Raw genomic sequence first — 17,626 nt, forward strand, 5'->3', positions numbered from 1 at the left:
AAAGCATGGTTAATTTTCCTGAAGGAACTAAAAGACTTTCTCAACAACCCAGTAAACTTTTAATTTGGGTTTTCACCTACCTACAATTCAAAAATCAATCAATTTGATTCGTTGGCATAGACATTTTTTTTTCTCCCACAGGCAAAATGTTAAACTGGTAATGATAATGTAATTTTCTGCAACAACACGGTTCATTGTGGTGGTGAATAAAAGCTTATTAGCAATGACTTAATTAAAATTCACCAGTTAATATTATCTAACCACTGTAAAAGCTATCATATTCTGAACATTTGTCGAAGAAAATTTGTGACTCGTGCTGCAAAACGAATTGAAATGAGCCCCAAATGCACCCCAAATAAGCAAGAGTATTAATTTTGACATAATTGAGATTTGCATTAAATTAGTCCGTAAAAACACAATCTTGTGATCCCAGTAACTAAAACACCATCGTCTTAATTTATCTTTAAAAATTTGCCCCATAACCCTTATAATTTCCTTTAAAATTTGCCCCTTTTCTCTGCCGACTCCGGTAGCACAAGGAAATCTTTTCATATAATGTATGGCATCATTGTAAAGCTTGGAGAGTCCTCTTTTTGTAAATATAGGGCTGTAATTCTCAAAGACATCACTCCAGACTAATAAAAATCCAGTTTTCAAACCAGCATTCTTGGTATTAAGACTGACTTGTTGATAGGCCAGGCGATTAAATGTAAAATTTCCACAAACCGTGTATTATTTTGAAGCTTTAGAGATGGAGAAGTTGAAAATAATAATGCCTCAGTATTGAAAACTTCCTCATTTGTTGCTCGTTCTGCCAGCACGGGCCACATGCGCTGAAAGTAATGCCTCTTTTTGTGATTGTTCAGTTGAAATTCAGGACCCTAAACTTCACAATTTTTTTATTTTTATGTTTTATTTTTTGACCTAGATACATGATCTTGATGTCAGTTATTTTAAGGCTCTTTCAAATGACCTCTTTTGGGAAAAAACAAAATGTTCGCAGACCTCTCTGAAGGTCTTTCAAACTTATTTTGCACAATATTGTAGCATGCTCATTTCCTCCAAATTCTGGCAGTAAGCTCATCTTATGATGCTGTTTCCCCCCACTGTAAACACCATGTTGACAGCTGTGTGAAACTGATGTGATGGGTTTGTAAGTGTCTGCATCTCCCGCCCTCTCAGCCGCATATTTACTGCACAGCTCATCTCTTTCCATACTTGGCAATGCTTTTCTTGCTCTGCTCCTATTGGCTGCCGCGAAGAAAACCCCGAGTGACCCGGATGTACAAGCGGGGCCTGTTTTCTCACCGCAGCCTCCTTCCTGTAGCCCGGTTTGAGGAAGTGAATTTCGCTGACAGGGCTGGGTTCAGACAGGGGAGAGGCGAAGAAAAACATCGTCGGCGGGGGTCTTAAAAAGCAAAACCCAACGCGACAACGAGAGACCGGAGGAGCAAACCGATAAATCGCCGCGAAGTTAAGGTGTACAGTCATCCGTGAGACCGTTCCCCGCTGAGACCGCCGCAGACATGGTAAGGGCCGCGGGGCAAGCTCGGTGGGAGAGACGGGTTTAGCTTTAGTCGGGTGCTCCTGCTCCCTGAACTGCTGGCTGAAGGAGCCGGGTGGTAATCCGAGAGGACCAGGGCGTATAAATCGCCCATTGCATCCAACTTGCGCTGGTAGCAAAACTTCTGCCTTGCGGAAGGAATGAATTAGCTTCGCGGCTAAGTTGCTAACTAGCTTCCTGCTAGCATCCAGTCGAGCTACGTACCCCGTAGGAGAAGTTAGCGCAGGATGTTTTGGATTTGACACAAGTTAATGAGCAGCAGTGGTGAATATTCCTAATATAGCTCACACACCATCCCTCCACCCTTTAGCTGAGGCTGAAGCAGCCAAGCGCCGGGCTGCTCGGAGCTAAAATAAGACCGCTTGCTCCTCCTGTTTCTAACATGACAAGTTGGCAGCCTCCTGTGTTGGCTTCTCTGCCTCACAGAGACATCACGACTTTTGCTTTTGTTGGACAAATATCCCTCTCAGTCCAGCCCATGTCACCAGATATTGTTCACATATTGTCCTTTGGTGTATCTTTATATTGAGTTTTTTTTGTCTCGTGAATTTATGCTTAAAACTAATGTTCAGCTTGAGCAAAACATAACAATTACATAAAACCATGTTAGAAATGTTGTTTGTTGTCCTGTTTTTAATCATATAAACAAGTCTGTGTGGAAATGATGGCAAAAGCAGCATTTGCATTGTTGTACGTACTAATAAATATGAATTATTGATGAAATTAAGGATATTATTTATGAGAGCAAAAGCAGGCATTGACTGCAACTTGTTTTTGACTCTTTGAACCTCCAAAAGAAGTAGTTTATCCCCTTCACTTGAGTCACATTGAATTTACAGATATTAAATGCCAGCCAAAGAGTGTTTGCGTTTATTTCTATTGCACCAGAGTTTTAATCTAAAAAAGACTGTATTTTGCATAGCATGTCTGTTTGTTTCACATCAGTGGTTTGGAAAAATATATCACTAAGATGGTATTTCAGTGCTGTAATGGCAGAAAATAAAATCACTTGGGCTCGTTTACTGAAAATGGTTCATAAATAGGCAGGAATCGCAGTGAAGACAGTAGATGCAGCACTGATCTGTGCACCTCTGTGCTACTTAAGTGTGACTCAAACCGGGCCTGAAATCAGTAGCGCAGCTGTGTTTTCTCTGAACTCACCCTCTTTCTTTGGTTCTCCCTCATCCGCCCTGCCGCCCAAGCGTCTGACCTTAGGAGCTGCTGGTCTGATCGGTGTTTACACAGAGACGGCAGCGCTTGTAAACGCAGTGTCAAGGAGTGCAGGTGTCTGATGGATGGGATGGGATGGGGGGGGGAATAAAAAAGTGACCAAGAAGGCAGGAAATCGCACGGAGGACATTTTCTCAGTGTTACCTTTTATAATGAAAATATTTATGGTTTGAAGGGTTCTCTTCTCCATAACATGCTTTTGCATTAGATGGAGTAAACTTCAGTGAACACAAAGGTGACAATCTGAAAAAGAGGTATTTTAATTGGGAGTAGCGGGCAAACAATGTAGATCAGACAGCTTTTGTCATGAAAGCGGTGTGATTTTTGTATTAACTGATGTCTTTTTGTTAGTTTGGATGAGCAACACAACGCTCCCTGGTGTTTGAGTCAGGTTTCAGCTTCCATTGTTCATTTTTTTTACCTTTTGACTTTATCGTGACATAAATGCTGGAGCGATAATAAGATTGAGCTTTTATCTCAGTAGGACCTAAGCTAAGATGGTTGACTGTGAAGCCACTGTCTGATAATGCTTTGAAAATGTTTACAGTCTAGATGACAACCTTTAAAGGTTATCTGGGGAAAAAAACATGTCTTGTGTTTCTCTCTTAAATGCAGTTTCCCACAGTGTCATGTTATAGCTGCTCCGCTCTGCCCCTCCGCTCACTAACGTCCTGTTGCTCACTCCGTATTTAAGGCTGAGAAGCTGCTGTGTGCAGTCCTGGGTGTGTTGTGTGCTTTGTAGCTATCATTACGTTCTTTTAAACAGAGAAGTCACATACCATGTGGATATGCAGGAGATTAAAGTCTAAGGTGGCTGCTTTGTCTTTGTTAAGAAGAGCATCAGATATGTCAGGCATTTTTAGTCATGTAAGTGCTTAACAGAATTAAAGGCCTGGCAGTCCTTGTGGAAATGCATATCACCCGCTGCCTGTCCTGAAAGCATTCTTAAACTATGATGAGAAATGAGCTTTAGTTGTTTTTATCAAACTTTATAAATGAGCTGATCTGTTTTAGCTACTACCAAACCAGTTCAGTTCTTGTTATTTTTGCATTTTGCTAAGGTTGCTTAGCTCTGGCGGACATTTTGAATGGGGTTGACTCCATTGTTGATCAGTTGTCGATGTAGATTACATCCTGTAATCACTTTTAATGAGATTTTGATGAAAATCCTTCCAATTGTCCATGAGATATTTGAAATGGTAAATGGCCTGCACTTGTACAGTGCAGGACCCCAAAGCGCTTCACACTACAATCATTCATCCATTCATTCGCACATTCAGACATCGTAGCCACAGCTACCCTGGGACAGACTGACAGAAGTGAGGCTGCCATCACACCGGCGCCACCGAGCCCTCTGACCACCACCAGTAGGCAAGGCAGGTGAAACGTCTTGCCCAAGGACACAACGGCTGAAACTGACGGAGCGGGGGCTCGAACCGTTACAGGACGAACTCCTTACCTCCTGAGCCACTGCTGCCCCAGACACAGGCAAAAACAATATCATCTTCTTCAATATCACAATATCATCTTCTTCAAACTTGCTGACAGCAAGTCAAGCAAGAGTCAGCGAGTTTGTGCTGATTTAGGGATTATTTTGTCGGTTTCAATATCAGCAATGTGTTTGTTACAAAACGGGTTTTTTTTTTTCCTTTTTTGATTACGCTGTTTTAACCCCCTGACATTGATACAGAAACAAGAAAGGTCTGAAGCTCAGCAGCAGATCGGCTGCACTTTTATTCAGCATTAATTAATATGAGGTGACCATTGACAGTAAAAATAGCCACCTTTTTTATGTTTTTACAAGCCAGGAAAAGCAGCCCAGTGAGACAAAAACACAATGCTGCACTGTTTCAAACTGTCAGACACAAGTCACAAGATAACTCAATGATTTCTAATAGGACTCGTGTTCTATCTGTGTTTGTGTTTCTTTCTTTTTTTCACACAGTAGTTGCTCGTTATTTCCATGCTGACATGGTGTTGGACATCACACCCATTTAGTGAAGTTAGAGCGGTTTGTTTTATTTTTGGTTCACAGTGAAATATCTTTCATATCTGTAAAATGGCAAAATGCCACTTTTGCCCGACCTTGAGCGATAACCACACGCGAGACAGCAGCAACACTCTCCGTCGAAAATAATTTGAATGCTTTTTATGAATCTTTGAGCTTTTAAAACTAAATAAACAAACAAGACATTAAAGTACTCCACTACATGTAACTTTTACCGTGTGAGGAAAGGTCCTTTCCAAGTGCTCCTTTTTTGTTTTTTACAAGTTGTCCAGGTCTGTACCTGATTAGTTTCTCACTTCTTCAGGGGACAAAACTTGAGCTGGAATAACATGTGACATGTTTGCATTTTTACCTCTGAACACACATGCTGCTCCGCCACCAGACATGTAACGTCATTATCCAGTTCGCCCACTCTACTTTTGTTTAAACTTGTTTTTCTGCTTTTCGCTCAGCATGACACGCATCCTTTTTGTCGAACGGCGCAGACGCTTTGTGGGTTTATCAATCCGATCTGCCTTGGCATTACTTACATAACCAGCAGAGCCACATGCTAACGTTATTCTTTTACTATCATTTGCAAAATATTCACATGACAGATCATGGGTAATTTTTTTTTTTTTTTTTCGATTTAATTAAACCGTGAGAAATCCCTGAGTTCATCCATGAGTTCTTTGCCCAGAAGGGTGTGAATATTAACCGCACAGGTGATTATTTTCTTTTAGCCATGAAGAATGTAGAAGGACAAAGAAGCAAATAAAAGGAGGTGAAAACCTCCTAACACTTTTTACTGAAGTGCTCAGTGGTTTTTGCTTTAATTTCTAACCCAGCTTTGTGTATATTTGGGTCCACTCTTCGTTCATCTGACTGTTTTTTATCGTGGGAGCTTATTTTGACAGATGGCTGCGCAGTTTACTGTGTTTCTTTTAAGGCAAACCAATAGACCAGTCACAGTTAAAAGACTAATATTTAATGTGGCGTAGCTATTATTGATACTCCCACGCTCTGCGAGTAAATCAAACACTTGACGTTTACAGCTGCTGTCGGGAGTTCAATAAGCTGTGAACTTTGTGTGCCAGCTCTAAGTGCACTGCTTAGTGATTATTATGAGTTATAGCTGGAATTGTTGCTTTATTCTTCACTTACAGGCAAAGTGTGACGCAAAAATAATGCAGCTGTAAATTGGCTTTTAGTTTAATGATCCACAGTGCCGGTGCAGGAACAGTCAGGTTTTATCATTACTACAGTAATAAAAGATCTCCTCGTGACTCGGGTCAGCACCACAGATAATAAACAATCAGTGAGTGATTATTTTAGGCTAAACAAGTTCTATCTATTGTAGTCTTGTGTCCCATTCTTCAGTCTAACAACTCACTTCGAGGGTCAGTCGTGGTAAAGAAGCACAGCCTCCTTTAATTCAAATAGTTTATGTATCAGGACATCATATAGAGAAGTATTTGGTCCTCCAGAGATCCTGAAAAGAGAGAAATGCAAACTCTGAAGAACAGCTGTCAACATTTAACAAATACTAAGTGAAAATGCATAAAGCGATCTGTGAAATGATAAACTCTCAGCCTGCAGAACCACTTGTACAAAGAAATAACGTCACTCTCTGTAGTATCTGATAAAACCGGGTTCCTTATAGTTGTTTAGGTGCTGTCGATGCATCATAGTCTTCCCTGGTTTAATCTTTGAAGGAGAAAGTAAATCTATGTACAAATTCATGAAGTCATTCTTTGATTAAAATGACATTTTTTGTCCTGCTCGGTCTGTTCCTGAAGTCAATCCACCGTCTGCTTCCTCTCCTCTGATTGCAGCTTTATAACTTCTGCTGGTTTTGTCTTTCAGACCGACCAGCAGCTGGACTGTGCTCTGGACCTGATGAGGCGCCTGCCTCCTCAGCAAATCGAGAAGAACCTCAGTGACCTCATTGACCTGGTGAGTTTCTGCCTGACGTCCGGTCCCAGGCCGAGGATTTTCTTTTTCAGTTTCTGTCCATCGTTATGACCTTTTTTTTTTTTCACCAAATATAAGCACAATTAACAGTAAATAAATGTCCTGTTTTTGAGTTTTGGTTGTTTTTTGTGCATTTTAACTTCTGCCTGAACTCACTAAGTTAATCTAAATTAGACATAAATCAAATCACACTTGTATCTCTGTTTGATTTGCACCTTATTTCCTGATTACATTCGTTCGTTTTCAGCCAGACTCCACCTGTTCTCTGACCTTTGACCCCTCTCCCCGCAGACGTTTGCTCTTCTCTTACCCCGCGACCACCGTGTCCAGTCGTTAGCAGCTATTATCACAGCTGTCAATCACATTTCGCTGCCAAGCTGCTGCTTTTTTTGGGTTTGTTTCTCTTTTGGCTCCCGCGCTCCTGAAACTTTTCATCTCGACTCATTTTCAGCAGAAATCACCTCCTTTTTTATTTTAGTTGATGCCACATCTCTCATCTCCTCGTCTTTGATCTCCTTTTTCTTCTTACCACACCTTTCCCTCTTCACCCTTGTTTCTGTACTCTCACCTAGTCTGAGCTGCCAGGTGTGTGTGTGTGTATATGTGTGTGTCTTTGGTTAGTCTTTTCTCTTTTTTTTCAGAATAACAGGGCCTCCTTTGTGTCTGTGCTCTGATGCAGTAGCACATAGAGAGGGGGTCCATGTCAGTCTGTGAGAACTAATTTGTACCCCCATCCCTCTCTCGTGTATTATATTTCCTTATTTTTTTTATTATTCCTACCTCTCCGGGTATTTGGTGAAACTGGAATGTGACAAATTAAAACTTGAAGTATCAAATATCAAGTCTCGCCTGTTTTTCACTTCCTTTTACAGTTGCTGTTTGTTACCAAAAGGTTTAATTGGATCAAATATATCCTTATATTTTATTCTTTTCTTAAGAAGCTGAGCTGTTTAATAGCAGCTATTGTATTTAAAAGGGTAAATAAGATTTTTTGAGGTTATGAATAATTAATATCTTACCTGTTGTGGATGGCCCCTTAAATGACCTCAGAATGGCTTATTCTGACCATCTTAGCAAAGACCAAAGTAGATTGTTGTTGATTTAAAATAACTCCAGACTCAAAAATTTCTTACAAACAGGTTTTAAACTTTTAGATGTTTTTCTGACAGAAATATATTTTTCCTGCAGGGAGAACCCCAGGTTCCATCAGGAGTATTATGTTGATAAAGTATTCCAGTATAAGTATTAGAAGTATAGAAAAAAAATGGATATTATGAATAAACGGGCTACACACCACAGGAGTTCAAATACTTAACTTTTTGAAGTTTACAGCTTTATTTTAAAAACTCTGTAAGCTACAATAAATTACCAATTACTACAATTGTGTGGAAAATATTAAAAAAACAAAACATGGTAACCAGTTTAAGCTTTGGTAATGTAGAAATTTGAGTCTCGAAGTTCGGTTTTGGGGAATCCTGTGTATAGTCTGACTGAGTTTTCTGTTTGCGTCCAGGTGCCCAGTTTGTGTGAGGACCTTCTCTCCTCTGTGGACCAGCCCCTGAAGATCGCCCGGGACAAGGTGGTGGGCAAAGACTACCTGCTCTGCGACTATAACCGAGACGGCGACTCCTACAGGTCGAGTACATGAGGACACTTATCTCTGCTTCCTAGAGAGAAAACACAAAAAACACATTATAATTAGTAGATTTCTCATATGGAAATAGACCACAAATAAATGAAAAGTGGATCTTTAGCTATGATTTTTGTCTTTGATTAATCCTTTTTTTTTGTTGAAGACACTGATGGCGTATAGCAGAGTTGTTTCTGGGCCTTTTGTCCCAGTAGAGTTACCGTAGCTTCCTGTAGTTGAAACATGTTGTTGTTTTCACTTCCTTTTACTCTTTTCTTTGCCAAACTCCAACTATTAATTACAGACATGCATTCTTTAAAGATATAACATGATTGTCTTTATTAATAACTTTGAAACATTTTGATTTATGTATAAATTTCCAGGGATTAACATGATGCTAATCGCGGTAGCGTTTCTATGGTGTTTTCATTTATAAGTTAGCATCTGTGCTAAGTGTCGGTCAGCAGCCTGATTCAGTGTTATTGTGCGTTCTTTATATATATATAAAGCTCTTCAAATCATAATAAATTAATCTTGTATACCAATGTTAAAACATTTTAGTTATACTTTAAGTAAATATACACTTTATTGCTAAACAAGAACTTATTCCAGTATGGAAACAATAATGTAGGTCTTGTATTTTCTTAGATTTTGTTTGTAATCCTCACTAAATGGTACAACTCTGTCACCTGTTGATGTAAATTTGGTACATTTGTTTTGAAGTCTACTGAGGCATTAGATACTGTCCAAAGAAAGCTAAACAACCGAGGAATTCATCTTTTATCAGTGAGGTTTAGTTGAGCAAAATGATCTAATATCTAAAAGAAATAAATCCCTCAGTTTAGTTTTTGCAGATGGAAAGTTTAGGCCGTAAGATATAAAAATAATATCCATCACTTTCTCTTCTGTCACGATCATGTAAACCAGGTGACGGTTCGTTGGATTGACCAAATGTAATGACATGACTACATGGTGCTTGTAACATAATGGTAAATGACTTGTTGCAGTCCTTTGTGATGCTGAGATTGTGATGACAATAAGTTTGCGATATGTTGTACAGCCATACACAGAGGCGGGGGAACACTTTGTCAAGTCGAGTGTAAGATGAGTAGAAAAGCAGTTCTAGTCACTGCTGATGCAACAGGCCTGCCTGTGATTGTTTATTAATTCACTTTTTAAAAATTTGTTATCCTCTGTTTGACGACAAAGCAAATGATAAACAGTAGTTTGTCACAGTTGTTTAGTCTCACTGTAATTATTCCAGGTTTTGCAGACTTTTACGGTGGCGCTTGTTTGTTTCGCCCCTTCTTAACGGAGCATTTTGTCCATTAGATCCCCGTGGAGCAACAAATACGAACCTCCCATTGAAGATGGCGCCATGCCGTCAGCTCGCTTGAGGAAACTGGAAGTGGAAGCCAACAACGCCTTCGACCAGTACAGAGACCTGTAAGTACCAGCAGGACGAACCCCGAGGAGAGGCGGGTGCGAGCGCTCACTCTGGACCCCTTGTGTGTTCGTCAGGTACTTTGAGGGCGGCGTGTCCTCCGTGTACCTCTGGGACTTGGATCACGGCTTTGCAGGAGTTATTCTCATTAAAAAGGCCGGGGACGGATCCAAGAAGATCAAGGGATGCTGGGACTCTATTCACGTGGTGGAAGTGCAGGTGAGCTGAAGTTTTAACCTAAAAAAAATTGATTTTAGTCATTTTTGTGACAGAATTGAAAGGAAAAAGGAATTTGACAAACTAATGTTTTGCGCCAATTTAGCCTATGCTTTTTTGGTCAACGTTTTTAAATACATAGCCTTTAAAGACATTTAAAAAAAGCTTTTGGGACACATTTAAACTTTATTACTGTGTATAAAACATGTAGAAATAAAGCATAACTTTGACCTTACTGTAAATAAGATATTCTAACTGTATTAAGTTACCTTGAAGATATTTAATTCATAGTTTCTTTAATTTGTTACGATACAGTCTGAGTTCAGTCATGCCAACAATATGCCCCTCTAGGCCTGATCCAAATACTTAATTACGGCAATATTTCATGTGTTTCTGCACACCGTGCCTGTTGGAGCTGGTAGCCTCCATATTTACCACATCATGTCTTTACTGGATCTTGTAACAGAAAAAAGCAACTCGTCGTTTGGAAACAAGCCTAAAAAGAAAAGCAGTCGGGTTCTTAAAGTTCTTTAAAATGTTCACATTGAATAAAACTCAAAAGGTGTAACGATGGAGTTAACTTCTGTTAGATTTCCATATTATGGAAACTTCTCTTCAGTAACATGAACACTAACACTAACATGAAGGTTTCAGATGCTGCGAGAACCTCTGGAGCGTGTTTGTGTGTCTACAAAATGCAAAACAAGTCGGCACACAGCTCTGTGTCTCCGTTCTTTATTTAAATACGAACATATTTGAATTAGGATGATCAAAAAAAAAAATCCTGTTCATCCTGATCCTTTAGTGCTGCCGTGTGTGGTTTAAAAATAACATCCTGAAACTGCCCGTGAGGAAGTTTTAGTCTGAAACTCAGGATTACTGAAAACTGCTGCTCCAATTAAAGTAATCAATTACTTTGTTTGTGATCCGTCTTTTTATTTGGTCCTGCAGCTCTGAGTCGTATTTGTACAAAGCAGAAGTCATCTTTGAGCAAACTGATGTTCTGTTCAGTCAGATTCTGACCTAAGCAGTTCTGTAGGACTTAAAGTAAAGATAATACCTCTACTTTTAGGATTTCTTAAGTAGTTTTTAGCTTTTGCTGTTGGAAACAAGAAGGTTTATGCTGTAAAAGGCCTCCATCCAACAGACCCTTGAAACTAAATTAAATGTTCATGTTTTTGTCAAGCATTCAGGCTGCTTTAAGAAGTCTGGTTAAGGCGTTTGCCGTGTGAACTTAAAACTTCAGATCTTTAACTTTGCAGATAAAGATCTGAAAAGAAAGAAGTGGTTGAAGTTATTAAAAAAAACAAAAAAACGTGTCGTTCTGTTTGTTTGGCGTTTCCAGGAGAAGTCCAGCGGTCGCACCGCTCACTATAAACTCACCTCCACCGTCATGCTGTGGCTGCAGACAAACAAGACCGGCTCTGGCACCATGAATCTGGGCGGCAGCCTCACGAGACAGGTAGGACGCCGCTCCAAGCAGGAGGACATGTCACTTTGAATTCAGCCATCAGCCGTCATTCTGTAAGTCGACCTGCGCCTCCACCTTTTCACAGACGGAGAAAGACGAGACGGTTGGAGAATCCTCACCTCACATCGCCAACATCGGACGCCTTGTTGAAGTCAGTATAAAACTGCAGCATCAGCTGTTTACACTTCACTGTGAAAGGAACACCCGCTTTGTTTAACTAGATGAATATTAAGCAAATTAACGACTGTTCTGTAATTTACACAACGCAGTAAAGCTCCCAGTGACCACAGTGGGTCCGGTCGGCTCTAAAAACAACCAGAACAAACAAACTAAAGAGAAACTCTCCACACTGGATTATAAGGACTGTCAATGATTGGTCCGTTTTCCAACTTTTGTCATATATAAAGCACCGGACTATAAGGCGCATCGTTGTGCACCTCCCAGTTTTTGTAACTTGGTGCGGACCGAGCGCCATGCTCCATTCAAAATGGAGGATTTTGCTGCTCTAGCGGAGCTGGTTCGCCTGTATCAGCGTTTATATGATCCCTGTATGAGAGATCACAAAGATAATCAAACTGTTCAAAACTCACGGAAGGATACTGCACCGATGTAAGCGTCAAGTATAAACGCTTACACTTTTAACAGACCTCTGATTGTTGTCGTCTTCTTTCAGGATATGGAGAACAAGATTCGCTCCACGCTGAATGAAATCTACTTTGGGAAAACCAAGGACATTGTAAACGGTCTAAGGTACGGCTCCATGACTTTTTTTTTTTTTTCCACCTCTCGTCTCTCTACTTTAAATTAAAGTTGTCCTTTTCCTTTCTCCCGGCCTTCATCCCAATGATTTCCTTCCAACTCTTTTTTTTTTTTATTTTTAAGTAGTTTTTAACTTTGACACCACGTTTCTCTGTCATGAATGCTCTCCTGCTGCTTCTCCTCTGTGCTCCAGATCTATTGAGTCTTTGCCTGATAATCAAAAGTACCGGCAGCTCCAGAGGGAGCTGTCGCAGGTCCTCACTCAGCGTCAGATCTTCATTGATTAGGGTTGGAGGTACAGCCAAGCGCTCGCGTGTGTGTGTGTGTGTGTGTGTGGATGCACTTGTATGTCGGTTTTTTTAACTCTACCCCTACAGTAAAGACATTTTAGGATGGTTACGACGTCACAAGACCAGAGATGCTAGTTAAACTATCTGCAGCAGCATGTTGTGTAGGAAAATAATCTGTCCTTTCTGCTTGTGTTTGAGGAGGAATAAAAACATCTAAAGTTGCAGAATAAAGCCAATAAATATGAGGTCATGTTACCCTCAAACCTGACTTGTTTGTGTGTAACTTGCATGTTTTAGTCACACAGCGCTGTAAGGCATGGTGTGAGGGCGTGTTTACCTTCAGTCTAACAGGTGATCTGATCTGAACAAACTAACCGTTTCGTTGTGCTTTAACGAGCCACTCCACGTGTTCGGTTTCTGTTCGCCCGTCCCGTTAAGGTTTAATGAGAATGTGCGTTTGCTCGTGTCATCAACAGGAATTCAAAGTGCAGATATTTATACCGTTTATGAAATGAAAGTGAAGCGCGTTAATGCCCCCGTGTTTCGGTCATTAGGAGTCAAACAGACTCGGCAGCATGACGGTCAGTTTGTGTGTGACGCCACATGAACGTGTGGGCTTGACTTTACACCATCTTCTCCCGACAGAGGGTGATTTGGACTGTAACTAACACTCTTAATGCGTTAATGTCTCTGATTTCCTTCTGAAAAAGGGTTCAGATCTTTTAAAGTGGGATTCTGTGGAAAGGTTGTGAACAATTACTATCTTACCTGTTGTAGATGGGAAAAAAAACTCAGTTTGGAGAAATGGGCTGTTTGAAATATTCACTGTCACTGTATTGTAAACTATATATAGGATGGCGGTATTTCAGACACTACTTGAATGCAGCATACTCATAATTATGCACCGAGTATTCATAAACAAACTTCAGGACGAGGATGAGTTTCTAGGGCTCCATATAGCGGGCGGTTCAAACGCAGGCAAAGAGTTGAGTCTGTATTGATGAGCTATCTGCTAGTCTGAGCAGGGCCAAAACCGGAGTGGATTGCTGCCATCTTTAAACAACCCCAGTCCCAAAAGGTCCACAGAAGTTCACTTGAAGGCTGTTATCTTGGCCGAAATATTATGACATTCCTTCAGGAAGTGCCCCAGGCTGTATTGGAAGTGCTACAGGTGGCTGCTGCCGCCGCCACTCTGTTTAGATAACATTGTAATGTGAAGTTGTCGGTGGCGTAAACAAAAACCTCCAAGTAATGTTTGGGATGGTTGTCAGATTAAAACCGTTTCTCCAAACTGAGGACGTTAACGATCTATCTGCGGCAGGTAAGATATTAATAGTTCATCACCTTTCCGTAGAACCCCACTTGAAAAGATCTGAGCTACCCCTTTTAAATTGAGCCTTTCAGTTTTGCACATGCTGATTCTTTCCTCTCTTCCCCTCGCAGGAGTGTTCAGCCAAAGGCCGACCTAATGCAGAAGGAGGCGATGAAGGTCGACCTCGTGAACGCCCTCAAAAAACAAAACAAATCAAAACAAAACAACAACTAGATGCTCGTGTCTCTTCTCTCCTCCTCTCTCTCTCTCTCTCTCTCTCTCTCTCTCCGCCTCACCTGCCATCGTTTTCTTTCCGTCTCTCCCTCCACGCCTGTCTCAGTGCTGCACTCGTTCATTTGTCGACAACAAAAAGGAGAAAATGCTTAGCTTTTGTGTTTTTTATTTTTCCTGTCCCTTTCTTTTTTTCTCTCTCTCGTTTCCATGAAGCCATTCACTCGCGTTCCGTTTCTCTCCGTCTCCAGTCTTATTAATATGATGTTACCACGGTTAATGATAATCTCAGTGTAGTCATACCCCCCCCCCNGAGACTCACCCCGCTCTCCTTATCTTGCAGACTCCTCCAGACTCTGACCACTGTATATAGCTGCACATGTAAATAAACTCACTTACCGTTATTCTCGTCTCCGTGTGTGGTTTTGGTTTCGCTCTCTGGACAGAAACACTCGAGTTCATGACACTGTGACTCTTTTGAGGGAACATTTGTCACAATATTTTGGAATTTTTTTGGAAAATTCGAGCAGCGAGACTGTGTTCTTCTGCAACTCGAGCGAGGAAATTAGGAACCGCCACAAGCATCGCTAGACATTTTCTTGAAAATTCTGTTTGTCAGATAGTTGCAGCCCAGTGAGATACTGCCTTCAGTAAGCTGATCAGAAAAAGATGCACAGTACTAGATCTGTTCGGTGCGTCAATTAAAATTCACATTTGCAGCTTCATCTAAAATTAGCAGTTTTTTTTTTTTTACTGATTACTCCTAAAATATTCTCTGGTCTTAATCAAGGGTAGAGACAAAGGTTCAACTGAATAATATCACACAAACAATTGAACTTTTAGTTCCATAACTTTTAATCTTTAAGTAATTTTTCACACTTTGTGAACCTTTGCATTAAAAACTTCTACTGACAGTCCAGAGTTCCCATGACGTACATTAAGTTTTAAAACCATGACCCGTTTTAGTCATTTTACTAATAAATGAACTTGGGGAGAAAAAAAAAGTCGGCTCTTCTTGAGAAAGACGGTTCCGTGCGCACCGTCACTCAGTCACTGTCACAGGACCTCAGACGAAGCAGATGCACAAACATCAAAACAGCTACAAAAGCATTTCCAAAGACCGGAGTGTTTTATCAGTGCATAATGAGACAAACTGTCTGCAAACAGAGTCAATCCAAGACCATTGAGGCTCATCGTTGGAGTGGCAGATGAACACACAAATAAAATGTGCAGCACTTAATAGTTAGAAGAAGAAAATCAGTGACAGTACATCACTACAGAAACCAGTTTAAAAAACCATATTTCCAATATACTGCATGCAAAAAGACATCTAGTCCATCTTTAAAAGTAATTGCTTGCATGCCGATGAAACAAAACTTTTAAACGCAGATCTGCACAGCCTAGAATGAGCAAACACTTAGAAGTTGTCCCAAAAAAGCTGTTACTAAGTGGGTTTAATAATATTGTACAACAGTTCATGTTATTATCTTAGTCTGATTGCATTTAGTTGTTTCTTGACTGCAATTCATAATATTAAATTCATGTTTCCAAAAAATAAATTGAATCCACGAAGAGTCTTTATTGAAAGATACAGGCTTGAAACAACAAGTATGTGAAGAATTCACTCGTATCTTGTGACCTGTGTTAGTTTATTTAGCTGATAACCACAGCGATCCAGAGACTGATAGAAGCGTACTTAAAGACTGTGAAGCCTTTTGTGGTGGAGTTGTGATTATGATTTACAAGAGCAGCGACACAATTGACTCTAAGAGGCTGTACTTCATGTCAGCATGTTAACATGTTGATACTCCAGCAAAGACATTGAAGAAGAATGTGAAATTGTGTCTGATTAGAAGGGGGGGGGGAACGATTTCTGGAGGGAACCAGTTCAATACAAACAGCCATTTTCTTGGATAAATTTAAAGATTCCGTCCGTCCGTCCGTCTGTCCATCCATCCATCCATCCATCCATCCATCCATCCATCGTTGCTTAAACATGTTCAGGTCACAGAGGCAACAGGTCCAGGAGGGAAACCCAGACATGCCTCTCTCCAGCTCCTCCTGGAGAACCCCAAGGCGTTCCCAGGCCAGGGAGCATATATAATCCCTCCAGTAAATTCTGTGTCTACCCCGGAGTCTCCTCCCACTGGAACGTGCTCGGAAAACCACCAAAGGGAGATACCAGAAGGCACTCTAATCTGACGCCTGAACCACCTCAGCTGACTCCTGTCAGTGCAGAGCAGCAGCTTCTTCCAGGATTTTCTGCTGCTTGTATCCTGGACCTTGTTCTTTCTGTCATGATCCACACCTCAGGACCATAGGGTAAGGGGTGGAACAGAAATGGACCAGTAAATGTAGAGCTTTGCCTCCTTCACCACAACAGACTGAATCAATGTCCTCTTTAATGCGGACAAGGCCCCGATCTATTGATCCATCTCCCGCTCCCTCCTACCGTCACTCATGAACATTACCCCTCCTCTCGAGGCAGAGACTCATGACCCATAGAGGACATTCCCCTTATTTTTCCCAGTTGAGAACCATGGCCTCAGACTTAGAGGAGCTGACTCTCTTCCAAGCAGCTTCACACTCTGCAGCAAACAGCCCCCGAGTATGTAAAGGTCTACAGAACCACATCATCAGCAAAAAGCAGAGGCGAGACCCTGAGGTTCCCAAACCAGACACCTTCCTCTCCACGATATCGTCGTGAGATCCTGTCCATAAATGCCACAAACAGGATTTGAGACGAGAGACGGCCCCGATACACCGGAACAAGCTTGACGTAGTGCCGAGGACGTGGACGCACCTCTTTCTTCGGTAAACAGGGATCGGGTGGCTCTTACAAGTGACCCCAGCACACCGTCCTCCACAGAATGCCTCGGGGGAACACGGTCATAAGCCCTCTTTAAATTCACCAAGCACACATAGACTGGAGAATCAAACCCCCACGACCCCCCTTTGGCAACTTTGGAAGGGTGATCCGTCGTGCTCCTTCTGGATCCCGTCCAAATCCCCGAAGTAAACTTTTTAGTCAAGTTTCCAATAACTTTTACAGAGTTTAATAAAAAATCCAGGAGCAAGAGTGCTAATTGCCACACACGCACCAACACGTGTAAAACATTATCTCATTTGTGTTTAATGAATTCTGACACTTCTGAATGAAGATGAGCATCACATTATGTGGGGAAATTATCTGCCTGGCTCTCTAATAAGACCTAACTCCTTCTGTTCTGCCCTCCCCATTTGTTTTAACTACCGTGGACATATTTACACCCTTTTACTTTTGTTGGACTTTTTTTTTTTTTTTTTTTTTTTTTTGTAATTTAATGAACCCCAGACTCAGTGCAGAGCAAGTGCAGCGGTTGCAACTTGCGAAGCATCTGGTTTTCATAGCTACAAAGCGTGTCACATTAGCACGACCACATCTAATGACAAAAGTTTCCCGACATGCAGAAAAACTGACAAACTGTAATTTATTATTAGCGTGCACTTTCATGTGCGGTTAATCATTTCGAGAGGGG

General features: G+C 41.1%; 1 protein-coding gene across 2 annotated transcripts; it reads left to right on the plus strand.

Moving 5' to 3' along the window:
• The first annotated feature begins 1,296 nt into the window (after positions 1–1,296).
• Positions 1,297–14,240, plus strand: capzb (capping actin protein of muscle Z-line subunit beta). Of its 2 annotated transcripts, XM_017415988.2 has the most exons (10): positions 1,297–1,529; positions 6,648–6,737; positions 8,269–8,390; positions 9,718–9,831; positions 9,907–10,048; positions 11,391–11,507; positions 11,602–11,667; positions 12,190–12,266; positions 12,469–12,570; positions 14,009–14,081. In XM_017415988.2, exons 1-9 carry the CDS (start codon positions 1,527–1,529, stop codon positions 12,560–12,562), a joined length of 825 nt encoding a protein of 274 aa, XP_017271477.1. In that variant the 5' UTR covers positions 1,297–1,526; the 3' UTR covers positions 12,563–12,570; positions 14,009–14,081. The 2 variants fall into 2 exon arrangements, with proteins under 2 accessions (XP_017271477.1, XP_017271476.1); XM_017415987.2 differs by lacking the exon at positions 12,469–12,570 and having other exon boundaries at positions 1,298–1,529; positions 14,009–14,240.
• Positions 14,241–17,626: the final 3,386 nt, after the last annotated feature.

Source organism: Kryptolebias marmoratus, linkage group LG4 (assembly GCF_001649575.2).
Source record: "Kryptolebias marmoratus isolate JLee-2015 linkage group LG4, ASM164957v2, whole genome shotgun sequence".
Taxonomy (NCBI): domain Eukaryota; kingdom Metazoa; phylum Chordata; class Actinopteri; order Cyprinodontiformes; family Rivulidae; genus Kryptolebias; species Kryptolebias marmoratus.

Bases quoted from the DNA above. Each gene is read 5' to 3' on its own strand.
- capzb (XM_017415987.2), top strand. The intron at 8,391-9,717 runs GTCGAGTACATG...TTTGTCCATTAG, and splicing joins CGAGACGGCGACTCCTACAG to ATCCCCGTGGAGCAACAAAT. The intron at 12,267-14,008 runs GTACGGCTCCAT...TTCCCCTCGCAG, and splicing joins GACATTGTAAACGGTCTAAG to GAGTGTTCAGCCAAAGGCCG.